An 18,234-nucleotide genomic window follows, 5' to 3' on the forward strand; every position below is an offset into this window, starting at 1 on the left:
AATTTAGAAAATATTGTAGTAAGCTCTATAGCTTTTGTATAGGTATTGTTGTTTTAAAAAACAAAAAAATAATCTTTTCCCTCAGCTATTATTATTTATGTATGTGATGCCATTTTACTGCATTTTATAATGGGACTTGAGTGCCCATAGATTTGGGTGTCCACAGGGGATTTTAGAACCAAACCACAGCAAAAACCGAGGACTCATCATAAACAAATCAGCTTTATATCTGAGATCTCTATACTGTATTTTAAAAAGTGGGTTTGTATCCAATAAATCTCATGCTAAAATAAAAACCAGCTAATCTTTAAGGATGTTACTATATCCCCTTTTCTCCCCCATCTTTTTTTCTTTTCGTGCTTCAAGGGCTAACATGGCTAATTCTTTGAAAACTCCAAACATGAACATTCTCCAGGATGTGTCTGGTTTCACAAGGAAATCATTTGATGGCTGGACCATATGTTGCTAGACTGCAACTCTCAGCAGCTTTAACTAGCATAGTTCATGGTGAAGATCGTGGGAATTGTATTTTAGCAATATCTGCAGTGCCATAAATTGCTCACCTAGGCTAACGTCCTGAGAGGAAGTGCATCCTACAATTTTGGGGATGCTTCTGTATTGAATGTGGAAAGGGGAGCCATGGATTATGTTCTACATCAGGCCTGCACAACCTGTGGCCTGCAAGGTGGTTAGAGCTCCAACTCCCAGAAGTCCTAGCCAGTTTCTCCAATGGTCAGGAATTCTGGGAACTGAAGTCCAAAAAATTTGGAGGGCCACTGCCGTGCCTCTGCAAAGACTCTCACTGTTTACTCCTATTTAAGCCATGTTTAGTTAAAGGGGATTAGCATTTCATGTACAGTTTTGTGTGTGTGTGTGTGTGGGGGGGGGAGTCTAGATTGCCTCTTTCCCTTTAAGCCACCCCCTCCCTGCCCCTTTAACAACCAGCCATTTTAAAAGTGGAAGGTGAGGAGAGAGGAAGGCCAGGAAGGTTCACAAAATAGCATGTCCAGATGGAGTTATGTTAGAGCCAAGTCAGAGACATTTCAAGTTAAAGGAAAAGTTAGTTCAAGTATTACTCCAAAGACAGACAGATACCAGCAAGAGAAGAAACAGCAGAGAAGTAATTCAGAGTCTCTCTCTCAAGGACTATAACTCTCTGTGCCAGTTTGACCTGGCAGGTGAAAGGGGTTGAAGTTTTTTTCAGTTATTAAATCTTGCTGACTATCTAAGTGCCCTCTATCTGTTCCCTGCATAACCAACTCGTCTTCCAAGCAGTTAGATACCATGGGGTCAGAACAGCCACAGATTGTGCAGGCCTGTTCTACATTGTCACCAGGGCATTCATATTTGCTGCATGGATTTAGGGGGTGGGAACAGTGTTTAGCAAATGACAACGTAACTGGCATTTGATGATGGAGTTGTCTTAGGGCTGTGGGTTCAAAGTGTTGGTGTACTCACTTTCCAAACAGCACAGTCTTTCTTTCTAGGCTGCTGCTGAGAGTGCACTGAAATACATCTTCCTTAAGCTGGCCCAGAGGCTGTCTGGCACACAGAGATCATAGGATCAACCTCTCCAAGGCAAATGCCCTGAAATAGCCCTACTAAGGCACCTTGACCCATGATTATGTTCTTAATAAATGATTAAATTTTGCTCTGAGTCTCCAAAGGAAACATTTACAGGAAATTATATCTCATGTTATCTTTACATAATGTCTTACTACAGAATAAATCTCATACAATGCTGCACTTTTGGCATTGTCTATGGAAACATGATCCTTTCCTTCAGCTATCACCACCATACCTATAATTTGCCCAAAAGTGTGTGACAGTAAATATTCATGTTTCTTGGATATCAGCTTGGATTATATATAGCTCACTTATCCAACATAAACGGGCCAGCAGAATGTTGGATAAGCGAAAATGTTGGATAATAAGGAGGGATTAAGGAAAAGCCTATTAAACATCAAATTATGTTATGATTTTACAAATTAAGCACCAAAACATCATGTTTTACAAGTCTGCCACTTGTTTGGGAGCGTGGCTGCGCTTGTATTGTTAATGGCCCCACAACCTACAAACTACAGTATTTACTGGCCCACTAAGAAAATCCAACAAATGCTACATTCAGCGAAGGACAAGAGGGATCCTCTCACCTCTGCAGGAGTCTACCGTATACCAGGCAGCTGTGGACAAGTCAACATAGTGACCACCAAACACAGTGTCAAACACGAATCAAGGAACATGGAAGGCACTGCAGACTACTTCAACAAAAGAAGTCAGCCATAGCAGAACACTTACTGAACCAACTTGGACACAGCATATTATTTGAGAACACAGAAATGCTGGACCACTCTTAACAACTATCACATCAGACTACACAGAGAAGCCACTGAAATCCACAGGCATTTGGACAATTTCAACAGAAATTGTCTGTTTAAACAGAAACCATGAAAATGAACAAAATCTGGTTACCAGTATTAAATAAACTCTAAAACCAGGACAGTAAATAAAGAACAAAACTCCGAAAACAGAGGAATTCCAGACAGTTATCAATCAAGGGCAGCTAACACCTCTGAACAAAGGATTCCCCCAGGCAGGAAGAAGCCAGGCCATGAAGCTGGCAAGACCATTAATGCTAATAAAGGTGTAATTACAACATTAAGACTGGCCTCCAACAAACAAGAGTTCTTTCACCCTGGACCTTCCACAGATATATAAACCTCTCTTGCTTAGTTTTTCCAATATACCTCACAACCTCTGAGGATGCCTGCCATAGATATGGGCGAAATATCAGGAGAGGATGCTTCTGGAACATGGCTATACAGTCCGAAAAGCTCACAACTGCCCATTCTTGGGTTGCCCCTGGACTTGAGGCAGATCCTTGTGGGGGGCCATCCACTTGGGATTTCCTGGTTTAGCTGCCCAGAGGGATACTCTTGCTGTTGCAGGGGAAACATTAAAAGGAGTGATGGTTCTCATGAAGCTTTTCCTTGATTTGAGTCTACTGAGAGGAGGCTGATAGCCATGCAGAGGATGGCTTTAACAGTTTTCAACCTTATTTCTCTCACAGCAGCAACTTCCCGTCGCACATGGGGAGTGGGGAGGCAATGCCAGCTAGCTTGTAGAGTTTATCAACAGGTGTAGATTTAAGGCGTCATGTGCTTATTCTGCACGTCTCCTTCGGTGCTGTGTCCACCTGCTTCGACTTGTGCCAAACAGGGCAGGCGTACTCAGCAGCTGAGTAAGGCAAGGCCAGGGCTGATGTTCTTATTAATTTTGTGTCTGCATCCCATGCACTGTTAGTAAGTTTCCACAGGATGTTACTGTGTGCCGATACTTTGTGCTTGGTGTTCATAAAGTGTTTCTTATATGTTCGTGTTCGATCTAAGGTGACACCGAGATATTTAGGCTGGAAACAGTGTTCGAGCTCTTGGCCTTCCCAGGTAACTTTCAATTACCTGTTGGCTTTGACAGGTGACTGGAAGGCACACGACGATAAACAGGCCGCCTTTGCTGCTCCCTTGTGGAGACTGTGATGAAGCAGCCGGATCGATTACCTTCTGGTGGGCCGCCCAGGGCTGCCCTCCTCCCTCTCCGACAAGACTTGGCCCGCTTTGACACTGACAGCTATAGAGGAAATAAGGCCGCCACCCAAAGGGCTGCACGTCGCCCAACCACAGTGCTTGTGGAGAACCCGAAACTGGCTGGAGAGGGACCCTGCTGGTCAAGGAGCATAGGAAGAGGCTCCTACGCCTGATTCCGGCTCTCCTGAAAAGGAGGCGAGAGCGAGCTCTTCTCTGGACGCCTCCCTCACTGTCCTAGTTTCCTCCTCAGCCTCGGCCCCGCCCTAGTTGGCCTCGCGGCGTCACGTCAGTCAGCCTGGACGCTCCGCCCCCGCTTAGAGCCCCTCTAGTAACGCGAGCTGGCGCCTCAGCCCCGCCCACGGCAACGTCACTGCTCCGCGCCCCCTCCCTCCGCCGTGGGTGAGGTCAGTGCTGCGCGCCTGTCAGGCAGGCTTCCTTCTTTCCTTCCTTCCTGTCCGCGCTGAGGGGGAGTCAAGGCCCCGCCGCCGCTGCAGAGGGAGAGGCGCTGCTGCTGTTGCTCTCTCTGCCGCCGCCACCTCCGAAGGGAGCCGTCGACGCCCGCCCTTCTCGCCGTCCCTCGCGGCCCTGCGCTCGGCGGCCATGGAGCTGGCGGACGGCGTGGTCTACCAGGAGGACCCCGGCGGTCCCGGCCCGGCTATGATGTCGGAGCGGGTGTCCGGCCTGGCGGGCTCTATCTACCGCGAGTTCGAGCGGCTCATCGGGCGCTACGACGAGGAGGTGGTGGCCGAGTTGATGCCGCTGGTAGTGGCCGTGCTGGAGAACCTGGACTCCGTCTGCGCCCACAGCCAGGAGACCAGCGTGGAGCTGGAGCTGCTGCGCGACGACAACGAGCAGCTCCTCACCCAGTACGAGCGCGAGAAGGCCCTGCGGAAGCAGGCCGAGGAGGTGAGCCCGGGGACGGGGCGGAGGGCCTTCGGGTGCCAGTCTGGGCGGAAGGAAGGGCCCCTTATTCGAGGTGGGAGAAGGGCGAGGTGAACAGGAAGCCCAACAGGTTGAGCCTTGACTCTGGCGAAGTTGGACCTGATGCTGCCCAGGGAAGCTCTGCAACTTTGTATTGTCGAAGGCTTTCATGGCCGGAATCACTGGGTTGCTGTGAGTCTTTCTGGAACATGGCCATACAGCCTGAAAGACAGCAACCTTCTGCAACTTCGTTTGCAACAGAATTTGGCGCCTCTGCCCCATGAGGTCGAGGGAGACCTGGTCCTGCTTTTGAGAGGAGCAATGTCACAAAGTTGAAAGAAGCCTCCTGGCTCCTTACACCTACCCAACCTTTTTTTGACCAGGGACCACTTTGACCAGGGACCACTTGCCAACATTAGTACCAAAAGGGTTATGAATCAGTTTTTGGTCAATTTTAGATTCGGTTTGGTTATTTGGGGTGCTGATTCAGAAAATTGCATTGGATAGATAGATCACATCAGCTCTAGTTTCTGATACAGAACATAAGCCATGCAGTAGTCGCCATCTGCTCGCCCACAGAAAACCATATTTAATTATCTAGAGCTGATGTGATTTATCCAATGCAAATTTCTGAATCACCACTCCAAATAACCCCAGGTACAGGCCTAAAAACAAGGCTTCCAGGTGCCACATGGAACAGCTCCGCTCAGGGAGAAGGAGGAGGAGGAGAAGCAGCAGTCAGGAGGCTTATTGTCACACATTTTGTTCGTAGTCAGCATTTCCCTTCCCAACATCCCCTTTGCCTTGGCACTATCAGAGGGTTTCTTGAAACTAGTCACTCTTGTTGCAACTGTGTAGTAACTGTGAGGCCACGGACCATATTTTAGTTCTTGGAGACCACTGGTGGGCCACGGACCACAGGTTGGGAACCACTGCCTTAGACCAGGCCCAAGAGTTTATGCTGCCCCACCTTGGCATGCAAGCATCATGTCTTGTGGGCCTGTCAGAAAGTTGGTTGGCTGCTGGAGTCAGTTTTCTAGATGAATGCCTGACTAAGAGGGGTCTTCTGGAAAAGTTCTGTTAATCTCTTTCAGAGCTTTTTTTCACTAGCGCCTGACGGCTTTAGTGATGCATAACTGTCACATGCAAACCATACAGCATTAAGGCCTGAAAAAAGAGATGCTTTGCTAGGGGTTGGTAATGTCTGGAATCAGCCTTCAGGCTGACAACTTAACAAATCTGTTAAAGCAACAGATAGTGTAAGAAACATTCTTCATTTCAAATGATTATAAATATCAGTAGTAAGTGCCACATCATTAATTCAGTTTTTAATACCACATTTGAGAATTATATCATGCACATTGAAAAATAAAATTATTATTTTAACAGAACAGTAAATAAAAAACAACATTCTGAAAACAGAGTAATTCCAGACATGAAACAATCAGGACCAGCTAACACTTCCAAACAAAGGATTCTCCCAAGCAGGAAGAAACCAGGCCTTGAAGCTATAAGGCCATTAAATTCTAATCAAGGTGATTAATTGCAACATTCACACTTGCCTTCAACAGACAAGAGTTTTTTCTCCCACCCTGAACCTTCCACAGATATATAAACCTCCCTTCCAATATACCTCACAACATCTGAGGATGCCTGCCATAGATGTGGGCGAAACATCAGAAGAGAATCCTTCAGGAACATGGCCATACAGTCCAGAAATCTCACAGCAGCCCATAATTATTACTGTCTGTAATGTCTATGTGTTGGGTCACAGCCTTTTTAGAAATTGAGTAGATGTACCTTTTTTGTAATATAGTTAATTTGAAGCAAATATGCCATACTTTAAGCCTGCTATTTTTCTCCTACAGAAAGAAAACAAGCTTGGCTGGTGGTAAAGATTTGAGTGAATAAATGGCAAGTGGAGAATGGACTCGCATAGCTCTTCTGGTCAAAACTTTCAGGGCAGCTTTAGCTAAATAACACCAAATGTCAAGGAAAAGAATCATCCTATTTAGTGTTAGCCATAGTTTGGTCTTTGCCAGGATACATACAGTTCCAGTTTCAGTTGCTGCCACATCCAGTTAAATGTCTCTGGTGGTGGAATAAAAACACAGCTATTGAGCTCATATGTTCTTCACATGGTTTTTGTTTACTCTGAGTAACACATTTTATAGGCCTGAAAGCAGAAGTAATAAATCCTTGTTTTGGTGTAATTGGTCATGTTATCAGTCTAGAAAGGAGAAGGGAATATTTTGCATATGGTTCGAACTAGGAAATTCCAGAAATCTGTTTGTTCATTTAATTGTTTTGCTGTTTACAAATAGGAAATATTTTTCTAGACTTGGTGTGCCATATTGAGAATAAATGCCAAAATGTAAATAATAATTTTTTTATTTCTAACCTTCCCAAATGTTTGATGCCATATACAGTCATAAAAACAGAAGCAAATATAAATAAAAACATAACACATAAAACAATAAAATATAGATCATAATTAACTTGATTGAAGTTCATAGCTTTAGTAGCCTTCTCTGTACTTTAGTGATGAATTCACCAATGACTGTGTGTTGTAGCTGTCTTTTAAGGTTCTATTCATTTGTGAATTGTTTTTTCTGTTGCAAGATGGCTTGTCAAATCTGTGACAGTTAAGTTTCATATATTTTAAAGCCATAAAGAAAAAAAAGTGTTAAATATAAAGCTGGTAATTATAATTACTGACTCTCTGCTTGTTTTTGTTAGCCATTACCTATTTGCAAGTATTTCAAATTTATACTGACAGTGAAATAATAATAATAATAATTATTATTATTATTATTATTATTATTTTATTTCTGTCCCATCTTTCTCCCTATAAGGGCTCAAGGTGGCTAACAATAACATGACAAAACCCAATAAAAATTAAAACAAAGCAAAAACATTTTTTAAAAATTAAATATTTGTGTCATGGCTATAACATTAAAATACAATAAAATATAATTAAAATTACATTTAAAGCTCAACATGCCACCAAATCTCAAAAGGTCTCTAGGCCATGTCATTTTTCACTGTTTTACAATTGTGTTATGTCATCATCATAGGCGATCTCTCATGACCGAGTATGATTGTCTTCCAAGGGTAGAGTCTTGGCGGTGGGTTCATAAGTGACTCTGAAGATCTGTTTTGAATCGGCATGGTCTTTTTCAGTGAGGACATTAATTTCCAGGTTTAAGGTTGTCACAACAAGGGTTTTCTTGACACTCCTTCCTCTTGGCACGTTTCTTCCTTTCATTCCCTAGCACTAATCCATAGCACTATTGCTAACAGCTGGCCTCCAGTCAGAATGCTCTAGGGCCAGGGCTTCCTAGTTCTTGGTGTTTATACCACATTTTTTAAGGTTAGCTTTAAGCCCACATTTAAATCTCTTTTGCTGTCCACCAACATTCAGTTTTCCATTTTTGAACTGAGAGTAAAGTAACTACTTTGGAAGACAGTGATCGGGCATTTGGACAACGTGCCCAGTCCTGCGAAGTTGATGTCAGAGGATCATTGCTTCAGTGCTAGTGATCTTTGCTTCTTCTAGAATGCGGATATGTGCAGAATTTAGCATTTAGTGGACTTGTAGAGGGAGAATAGTCGATAAGCAGTAAATTGTTTTCTCTCCAAATGGAATTGCACACTGTTGATTTTTGCTTGTTGTGTGGTCTTGATAGAAGCAAAAATCTATCCATTTTTGAGGTGTGCCTCTGCAACCTATGGTACTGATGGTAAAAATGGAAAAACCATACCTGTATTGAGCAAAATTTGAAAATGTGATTATGATATAGAATATTAATACATTGTTATATGTCAGAAAGATTCGTAGAAAGTATCTTTTGTAGGAATTTGCTAGATTCTTCAAGGTGACTCAATGATAATTTCTTATGGATCCATTATATAGAATTTCCTGGAGCACCTAGAAGATTTCTAGAGAGGACTTGTCTTGTCAGATACGGGTAGGTGAAACCATGGGCACCATCCTACAGGTAAAGATGTCATGCTGTATACACAGTTTTGAATGGTACTCCTTACCTGACCCTGTTTACTGTTGCTGGAATTAAATATTTGCTATAAATCCAGTTTAAATACTGAATTTCCCTATCTTCAGTGTTTATACCTTTACAGATTGCTAACATTGTCTTTTGTGATAATGATGTAGGAGTGAAAAGAGCTAATGTTCAATAGTCTGTAAATGCATGTGATTTGCCATTATAATTAAGATGCGATATCTGAAGTCTTGTCAGCGTGAAAGAAAATTGTAGAATCTGATCTGTATGTGACTAATATGGAACAAGTTGTTGTTCTCATAAAATGAGCATTCAGAGAAACAAATTGAGTTGAAAAAGGAATTGTCTCTAAAGTTCTCCAAAATGAAGATGGGGGCAGAGATTATTTGCCCATGTATTCTATATAGCTGCAGTCCTCTTTGTTTCTGCCTAGTTCAGTGTTTTGTATTGCATAGCACTCTTCCTGACGAATCTGCAAATGTTTGGTTATTCTGGGGTAAGCTCACTTTTTAGCTGAAGGGAGACAGGATACTATTTTAGATTTCTCTCTAGGTTCCTTTCTCTTTTTACCAAATCATGAGTTGTGTGCTGTTCAGTTAAATATGATTTAGGATACATTTTCTTACATTCTCTCTCCTTTATTGTGTGAATTTGAAAAATATGAATGGTTCCTAGCACCTTGCTTTTGCAACTGAGGTTAACAGTTACGAATAAAAAGATTTTCAAAAACAGGGCAGTTTTTTCAGTGCTGACAACATTATATGTACCTTTTCAACATTTATGTCTCAGTTATTAGTGCTACTAATAAAAATATTCCAATAAGTTCAGCATTCAAGTGTCATAACACTACTTATGGAGGATTATGTTATGCATGCTTCAAAGTAACATAAACCTGCACTGAACATCTATAGAAATAATGTTTTGCAGTAATTTGTTGCCAAGAACCAACATGTTTGCTACTGGAAACAGCCAGTTGCCAGAATAATTTTCTTTTGGCTGTGTTAATAGTTATATGGATATATTTATAAGAGTTTATACAACAGCAAAACTAAGACATATGATCTTTTGTGCCTTGGGCTTTATTGGCCTGTGTCTTTGGAATTAAACAACTTTCATCACAGGCATGTTTTCTACGAAGGAGGGAGGATAGTTACCAGCTAGACAATAAACACATTTATATAAATAGAAGTAGCAATTGAGGGAGGAGGAGCAGAGCTAATCTACTTGTTTTAAGGTCAAGGAGGTTTTTTTTTAAAAAAAAAACAAACAATTGAGAGTTGCACTGCAGTGAGGAAAATGAATTTTAGAAATAAAATGTGTTAACATTGTTCTTTGGTTTTGATATACAAAGTTTTGAAATAGATATCTATGCTAGAATGGTTACATTATACAAGAGTGCAAGACAGTAAACATGAGGTGACAATAGATTACACATGAGAAGCAAGGAACCTAGCTTTTGTGAAGTCAGTAGTAGAAATTTGGCCTCCTTAAATGTGTCAGATTGCTGAGTTGCTGGCTCCAAAAGACTGTGTAGATTGTGATGATTAAAGAGAGCATAGTTGCCTTTGATCTCCACAACTCTGTTGTGTACCTTTTTTCAGTTCTGAGTAAGTACAAGACTGTTAATGCTGTAAGTGAAAGGATATTTATTTAATCAATTTTTCCTATACTGTGGTCCTGATATACCTATCTTCCCAAAATTGTTGTTTGGTTCTTCTGTGCATATTCTACAACCAGTGCCATTGTGCTTATTTACACACACAAATAACATCTGCCAGATTCCAGTTGGATGGAAGATGGCAATAGTTATCCATGTTTACAAAAAAAGGAACAAAAAAGACTTTGGTTCCTACAGGACAATTAGCCTAGTTGATATTGTGGCCAAGATATAGGCCAGATATCTCCTGAACAGAGCTGAATGCTGGGAAAAAGAAAACATATCCTCGTTGAAGAACAGGCTGGCTTCAGGCAGAGTAGATCAACTATTGACAATCGCTTTGTTTTAAGTCATACAATTGCAAAATATGTCAACAGAAGGAAAGAACTGTATGCTACCTTCATAGATCTTAGCGCAGCATTTGATACTGTAAATAGACGTTATGGAAGAAATTAACTGATCTCAATATGGAACCCAGACTGCTGGCACTAATCAAAGCACTGTACACAAACACCATCCTGAAAGTGTGATTTGGGACACAAGGGGCCATGACAAACAGTGTAGAAACATACAAAGGGGTAAGACAAGGGTGTATATTAGCACCATTGTTATTTAGCTTATACGTAAATGATCTCCCCAAACAGCTGAAGGACCCAGAGGTACATATGCCTAAGCTGTGCAAAACACACTTTAACATCCTACTATATGCCAATGATATGATTTTATTATCATATTCGCAAGTTGGGCTACGTAGGCTGCCGAGAAGATTTAATTCTTATTGTCATAACAATTCTCTAACTATTAATAAATCAAAGTAAAAAATAATGGTATTTGGAAAACGGCATAACAGACATAGATGGTTCCTGTACGGTGAACCAATAGAGCAAGTTTGCACTTTCACGTACCTGGGAATTGTTTTTTCTGAGACCGGCTCTTGGCTACCACATCATCAAAGAAGCTCAATCAGGGCAAGAGTACGTGCAAATCAACTACTTAAATTAACAAATCACAGCCAACCAGGATCTTTAGACCCACTTCTTAAAGTATATAAAGCGAAGGTTACCCCCATGCTCTTATACGGAGCCGAAGTTTGGGGTCTAAACCAGGTACAGTAGAGTCTCACTTATCCAAGCTAAATGGGCCGGCACAAGCTTGGATAAGCGAATATCTTGGCTAATAAGGCGGGATTAAGGAAAAGCCTATTAAACATCAAATTAGGTTATGATTTTACAAATTAAGCACCAAAACATCATGTTATACAACAAATTTGACAGAAAAGTAGTTCAATATGCAGTAATGTTATGTTGTAGTTACTGTATTTACGAATTTAGCACCAAAATATCACGATATATTGAAAACATTGACTACAAAAATGGCTTGGATAATCCAGAAGCTTGGATAAGGTAGGCTTGGATAAGTGAGACTGTACTGTACCATTATTAGAGCAATCACAATCATAGCACCTGCAAAGTTTTCTAGGAGTGGACAGGACAACCCCAGCTGCTGCTGTAAGAGTGGAAATGGGAGTATATACAGTTGATGGCTTATCCAAAATCAGGGCCTACAACTACTGGGTAAAACTGAGTGCCATGGCAAATGATAGACTGCCAAAACTGTGCCTGTTAGAGCAGATAGAAAATCAACATCAGACCTCTTGGCTAGTTCATCTGACAAAATACATTAGGAGTTGTGGACTTCTGAGTCGGTATCGAAATCTCTAATCAAATCTCAAATCTCGGTATCTAAAGACAGAAATGCCAAAACACCTCAGGAGGGTATTTACCAGAGCTCGTTTTGAACAGCTGGATATGATGGTCAAACACGGAAGGTTTAATCAAGTTCCATACAACAAACAATTTTGTATTTGTGGAGCATCAGAGGTGGAGGATATCGCACATGTACTGTTCAGCTGTGAATTGTATAAGAAAGAGAGAGACCAATGCCTCAGGCCATACATTATTTACAAAACACACTGGGACCCACATATTAAAACTTCATTTTTGTTGGCCGGCCAGAATCCTAAAATAACACACAAAACAGCCCTTTTCTTATTCAAAGCAACACAGCTGAGAATTGCATATTTGGAATCAATTGGGATAAACTGTGGAGCTGATGCAGTTATTTGACCTGAACAGGATCTTGTTAACAGCTTGTTTATTTTAACTTCTTTTGTACCGCGGGTTGTATGTTGTATGTATGTCTATGTGTTAAATGTTTTGATACGGCCGATGGGCTAATCAATAAAACATGATTTTTACAACCAGTGCCATTGTGGTCAGGTATCACCAAACATGACTGATTTTTGCTGTTGGCCAATAAAGCCTTATACCGTATGTGAATTGAATGTAGTTCTGCTGAAATCAGTCGAACAGGGTAAGTAATCATGGTTTACTTCCCTCTGAAACCAGTGAAATTCCATTAAGATATTTGGCCTGATTGGCTGGGGAATTCTTGGGGCTGTAATCTCAAATAGTAATTTTTACAGTCTCTGGTCTATGGTAATCTTTATTTACAGGATTGACAAAGATGTCTTAGATATTTTTCCTTGGAAGTATAATCTGTGAGTTAAATGACGTGTATTGCCAGCACCAGATCTCAGGTTATTACATTACAGTAGAGTCTCACTTATCCAAGCTTCACTTATCCAAGGTTCTGTATTATCCAAGGCAGTCTGCCTTTTATTAGTCATTGTTTTTGTAGTAAATGTTGCAATGTTTTGGTGCTAAATTTGTAAATACAGTAATTACTAGATAACATTACTATGTATTGAACTGCTTTTTCTGTCAATTTCTTATAAAACATTTTTTGGTGCTTAATTTGTAAAATAATGTAATTTTATGTTTAATAGGCTTTTTTCTTAATCCCGCCAAATCCAAGATTTTCGCTTATCCAATGTTCTGCTGGCCCGTTCATCTTGGATAAGTGAGACTCTACTGTATTTCTACTTTTATCTTGCATAGTACTACTTAATTGTAGCTTAAGCTTACCACTATGCCAAAAATTCTAGATAGATATTTGCATTAGTAATTCCAAACTATTACATGAGATGCATTTACATGAGATTCATAAAAGGACAGAGTGGGAAATAGTGAAGTATTTTAGTTGAATAGACTAATAATGGATTTTAAAAATAAAGACTTTCAAGTTGTACAGATGTTCTTTTAGTTTAATCTTGTAGTTTAAAAACTTGTATTCTTCACAAACTGATCTGATCAGGTCATCTGCATCGAAGATTGCTCAGACCATTGATGATTTCTAAAAATGATTTTAGTTATTGCGTATGTTTGCACATTTTTAAAAGTAGGTGTAGTGTATGCATCTCACTTTAAATCCTCTGGCTCCTTCCTACAGAATTCTGGGGGTTGTAGTTTAGTGAGACTGAGGACCTCTCTGTCTGAGAATGTTAAAAGCCCCTCCCTAAACTACAAACCCTAGAATTCTGCAGGAGGCTTTCATGGGATATAAAGCGAGGGCATGCACTTTACCTACTCTTTAAAACGCTTGTGTGATGAGGTCGTAGAGATGGCTGTTGTTAAAAATAACAATATAAGTGTGCAGTTTTCTTTTGTTGAGGGATCACATTATATCTAGTGACATTCCCCACCCCCGAATCACAGCGTACCCTGACCTTCTGTATATACGGAAGAAGGGCTATTGTGAGGTTGTGGGAGCAGAACTATCAATTTCTTGCAGTTTCCTGTCTTATGCACACAACTTTATCTGAATCCAGCCTCCTGTCTTACGATCTGAACTGCTGAGATATGATATTATATCTAGAATATTCCCTTAAAAGTTTAAAGATGATATTGTCCCCAAAGGATGCTGGGATGATCCATGGGGGTGGTAGTAGCCTGGGGTGCAAGTAGGGGGCCTTGAATTAAAATAAGGGGAGATGGAAACACAAAAAAGAGAAGAACTTTTTGAAAAATCATAAATTTTTCATCTGTTATGTAACATAGACTTAAAGTCTTAGTGATTTCTTTGTTTTCCCCATGAACACACAAAATGCAAGATATAAATGATCAGTGGTCAGGTGCACAGTCCGTTTTTAACCAGCAAGTGTTCTTGCTTCCTTTTTTTCTGAAAAGGGGATAGAGGCTTAATCAATTTGGGAACCTACTATAGTATATAAGAGTATGAACAGAAATAATGTAATGGGCCTTCCCCTTGTGCAGCTGGCTCATTTCAGAAAAGGTGGTAATATGTATAATTAAATATCCCTATGAACATATTTCCCTTTTTTATTTTATAGAAATTTATTGAATTTGAAGATTCTCAAGAACAAGAAAAAAAAGACCTGCAGATCAGAGTGGAAACTTTGGAGTCACAGACTCGGCAACTTGAACTGAAAGCAAAAAACTATGCTGATCAAAGTAAGTAGCATTACATCCATAGATTTTATTTGGGCTATCATAGCATATCTTATTCAACTCTCTCCACATTTCTGATTTATTTTTTAAAGTGCCTGATGGCTTTGGATCAAGATAGTTTGCTAGTTGATATGATTTGCTTTATTCATATATGTTAAGTTACATTACATTACATTTTACATTAACTGATGAACAAGTTAAATTTGTTAACATTACAGTAGAGTCTCTGTTGTAGTAGAGCCTGTGAGTAATGTTACAAACAGTAGTATGGGTGTCAGAAGGGGAAAAAGGGTAACTCGGGAGCAGGAATCTGATGATGAGCAGCAGAGAAAAAAGATCCGGGACATACTTACAGCACCTACAGATGAAGAGTCGTTTGAGGGATTCTCTGGGGATGATGGGTCAATGAGTAAAGGAGAAGAAGGAGACTCCATGGATTGGACTAAGACAAGAGAAGTGCAAGCTATTTGTGAGGCACCAACAACTAGTGATACCTTTATGGGGTTCTCTGGGAGTGAAGACTGGCAATCAGGGGATCCAACTGATTCTTGGGGGGATCTAAGTCTTGACAGAAGATGGAGGAATTGGAGGGAGAGTCAAGGGAATTCACGTGAAGAGCTGGGAGCAGCTGCGGGGGATGGTGATGGGGCAGTGGTCAGTTCATCTTCTGATGGTGATTTGTAGATAAAAGTGAGTTCAGGGATGAGGAGTCTTTGCAGAAGTCAAGGTGTTGATGTGTGTTCGTGTGCTGGGTCCTGTGTATTGGAAAAGTTTCTTGCAGTCTTGCTGCTGCCTGTTTCATGTTCAGCGTTGGACTCGGATCTGCAGTTTGGACCTGAACTGGTTTGGCTAAAGACGCTGCTTCTGTGGACACTGGAGCAACGCTGTTTTTGATTCCTCCTGCTTTGACCTTGGACTTCGGCTGACAATGCTTCTCTTCTTGCAACTCCCTTTGTTAACCATTTGTGTACTGTGCCTTTTTGGTTTTGCCTTAGAGCGCTTTGTTTGACTTGTTGCTCTTTACATCCAGTTAATCTGGATTACATTTCTGTTTACCTTTTGGATCAGGTCTGGTTTGGGTTTTTGAGTTTTGACCAGTGGAACTCCATTTAAGTATCCCTGCGTCCTTTCCCTTTTGTTTCAATAAACTCTGTTTTGAAGTCACTTTTAAGTCTGGCCCTTTAAGACGTCTGTTATTCCAACAGTCTCGCTTATCCGATCTCCGCTTATCCAACATTCTGTATTATCCAACACAGTCTGCCTCTCTCTCGGATCCACAGCTGTTTCTCTAGGCAGCAATGAACAGCGCCCCAACACGGCCATTAACAACACAAGTGCAGCCACACTCCCAAACAAGTGGCAGACTTGTCGTAAAACATGATGTTTTGGTACTGAATTTGTAAAAACCTTTAATAGGCTTTTCCTTAATCCCTCCTTTTTATCCAACATTTTCACTTATCCAACATTCTGCCGGCCCGTTTATGTTGGATAAGTGAGACTCTATTAAGAATTTTCTGTTCAATTATACTTTCCTATTTTTCTGTAAAATAACACAAAATGCACAAAAACATGATATAACATGCATATTGTTGACTTGGTGGCGGGGGGGAAGAACTTGATATATTATGTTACCACAGTTAATATATTAAGTTATCACATATCAAAGAGTCCTTGATATGCAAAATATTCATCCAGTCTGCCACCAGCATTTTGAAGTGATATAATGCCAGAGGAGATATACCATGTGACTTTTTCTGTTGTGGTTGACCCTGAATCAGCTGACCAGTATTGTAACTGAAATTTCCCATCATTTGCTTGAAGTCAAATTTCAGGGAGTCAGAATTTAGGTAGGTTTAATAATGTCTTAGATTTTTCTAAACAATCGAATGACAAGTAATTTTAGTTTTTAAAAAACGTTGATGCCATCATTTTTAAATAGAAAAATGTTATTAATCTTGTTCAGTTAATGTTAACTATGAACAGAAATCAAAGAGCCATTTAGGCTCATGCAAGTGGCTTGTGTCTGACCAAATAGAAATGTTTATTTTGTGCAGCAGGCTTTTGAGTAATGTCATAAACTTCTTTTTAATTTTATTATTCAAAAATAATTTGCCTTGTAGCATAAGGATTGCGCAGTGGGGTGGTTGTTAGAGAAAATAAAGTCTTAAATCTTGATAAAACTATTATTTTTAGTTTCGTGGGTATTATTCACTATGCTTTTATTTTTTAAAAACAACAGTAGTGAATAATTTGTTTCATAATTGTCATGATAGTGATGATATTGAATATTATTATTGTACATTTCTTCTTGGAAATAATGGTCCAAATGTAATTTTGGAGGTTGGTGAGATGCAGCACTCTTTTCCATTGGTCATAGTGAAAAGAACATGTTATATGATTAAGATTTTAAATTGGCTTAACACTTTGCCTTCAGCTCTGATTAATGTTTGCCATGATAATGCTGGTGTTGAGATAAAGCTTCAATTTCCTCTGCTTAACCAAAGAGTATATAGGAATACATATTTATTTATTTATTTATTTATTTCCAATATTTCTATCCCGCCCTTCTCACCCGAAGGGACTCAGGGCGGCGTACAATTGGCAACAATTCAATGCCGACACATCATTAAAACAAACAGCATATAAAATCTATTACAAATAGTTAAATACAGTATAAAATATAAAATATATGCTAGACATGCTAGAATAGAGGTGAGAAACGTTCTGGCCCCCATCCCAAGATGAGATTTATTTGAGTAAAGTCTCCCCAACCCCCACAACAACATGGTGCTGTGGGTTCACGTTGACCTCTTGATCTCCTATCAAACTTCCAGAAAATGTTCCAAAATGCTTGACTTTTTACAATAATAGGCAGTGATGATCCATTGCTTCTGGTTTCGCCCAGACATGTTGCCTCTCAGAAAGCAGTAGGGAATAAAAGTGGTTCCTGTGATGGAGGAAGGAGGGTCTAAACTCAGAACATGATTAATTCACTGGGATTGGTTGATGCCTAAATTGGTGAAATGATTAATTATATTTAAGTTTCTTTTAGTTATGACTTTTATGATTACTTATTCTTGATACTGGTTTTAGGATTGTTTATCTATTTTTGAATAAAAAGATTCTTAACTAAAGTGTTTTTAAAACTTCCGTTGCAGTATGTCTTTTAAGACTATTAGATGCAGTCTTTAATAGAAAACAGGAAAGAAGGAGGATGGAAACTGAGAGCAAGTTATTTGTTAGAAGACTTCCTCTTAGATATGGCAGTACTGCATATTTACAGCTCATGAAAATTATATTTTCACACAGAACATACTTTGTACGATTTAGCGTTTTTACTGTGATGAATTTTTCCAGTATGGACCTTGAGTTTAAAATTCTGTTGTTTGATAGAGTAGACGGCTTTGTAGTTTCCCCCCTGAACTTTTCTTAAAGTTGCAAAGTTGCTACTTTTATTTAATTTGGATCCCCCAATGTTATATATGTAAATATATTTCACTTTTTATTAGGAAAGAAAAACACAACAGATCCCAAAGTGCCATTTAGGACAATACATGCTTAAAAGTGAAATTTGAGTTACGTTTCTGATACTATCTTGTAGTAGACTCTAAGGTATGATATTATAGTGAAATGGCAGTTTTTTGTAATGTAGCCTGAAGGTCTTGTGTTGAAGGTCAAGG

General features: G+C 39.9%; 1 protein-coding gene across 7 annotated transcripts in view; it reads left to right on the plus strand.

Annotated features, from left to right (window-relative positions):
- The first annotated feature begins 3,983 nt into the window (after positions 1–3,983).
- The window catches only part of spag9 (sperm associated antigen 9), a 105,302-nt gene continuing 91,051 nt past the window's right edge, over positions 3,984–18,234 (plus strand). For 6 of the 7 annotated variants that reach the window (XM_062970538.1, XM_062970541.1, XM_062970539.1 and 3 more), the window contains exons 1-2: positions 3,984–4,490; positions 14,437–14,557. In XM_062970538.1, coding sequence (XP_062826608.1) covers positions 4,185–4,490; positions 14,437–14,557 — 427 coding nt within the window. In that variant the 5' untranslated portion in view covers positions 3,984–4,184. The remainder of the gene's footprint in view (positions 4,491–14,436; positions 14,558–18,234) is intronic. The other variant, XM_008104541.3, reaches the window with a different exon arrangement.

The sequence above is a fragment of the Anolis carolinensis genome, chromosome 2 (genome assembly GCF_035594765.1).
Source record: "Anolis carolinensis isolate JA03-04 chromosome 2, rAnoCar3.1.pri, whole genome shotgun sequence".
Lineage (NCBI taxonomy): Eukaryota > Metazoa > Chordata > Lepidosauria > Squamata > Dactyloidae > Anolis > Anolis carolinensis.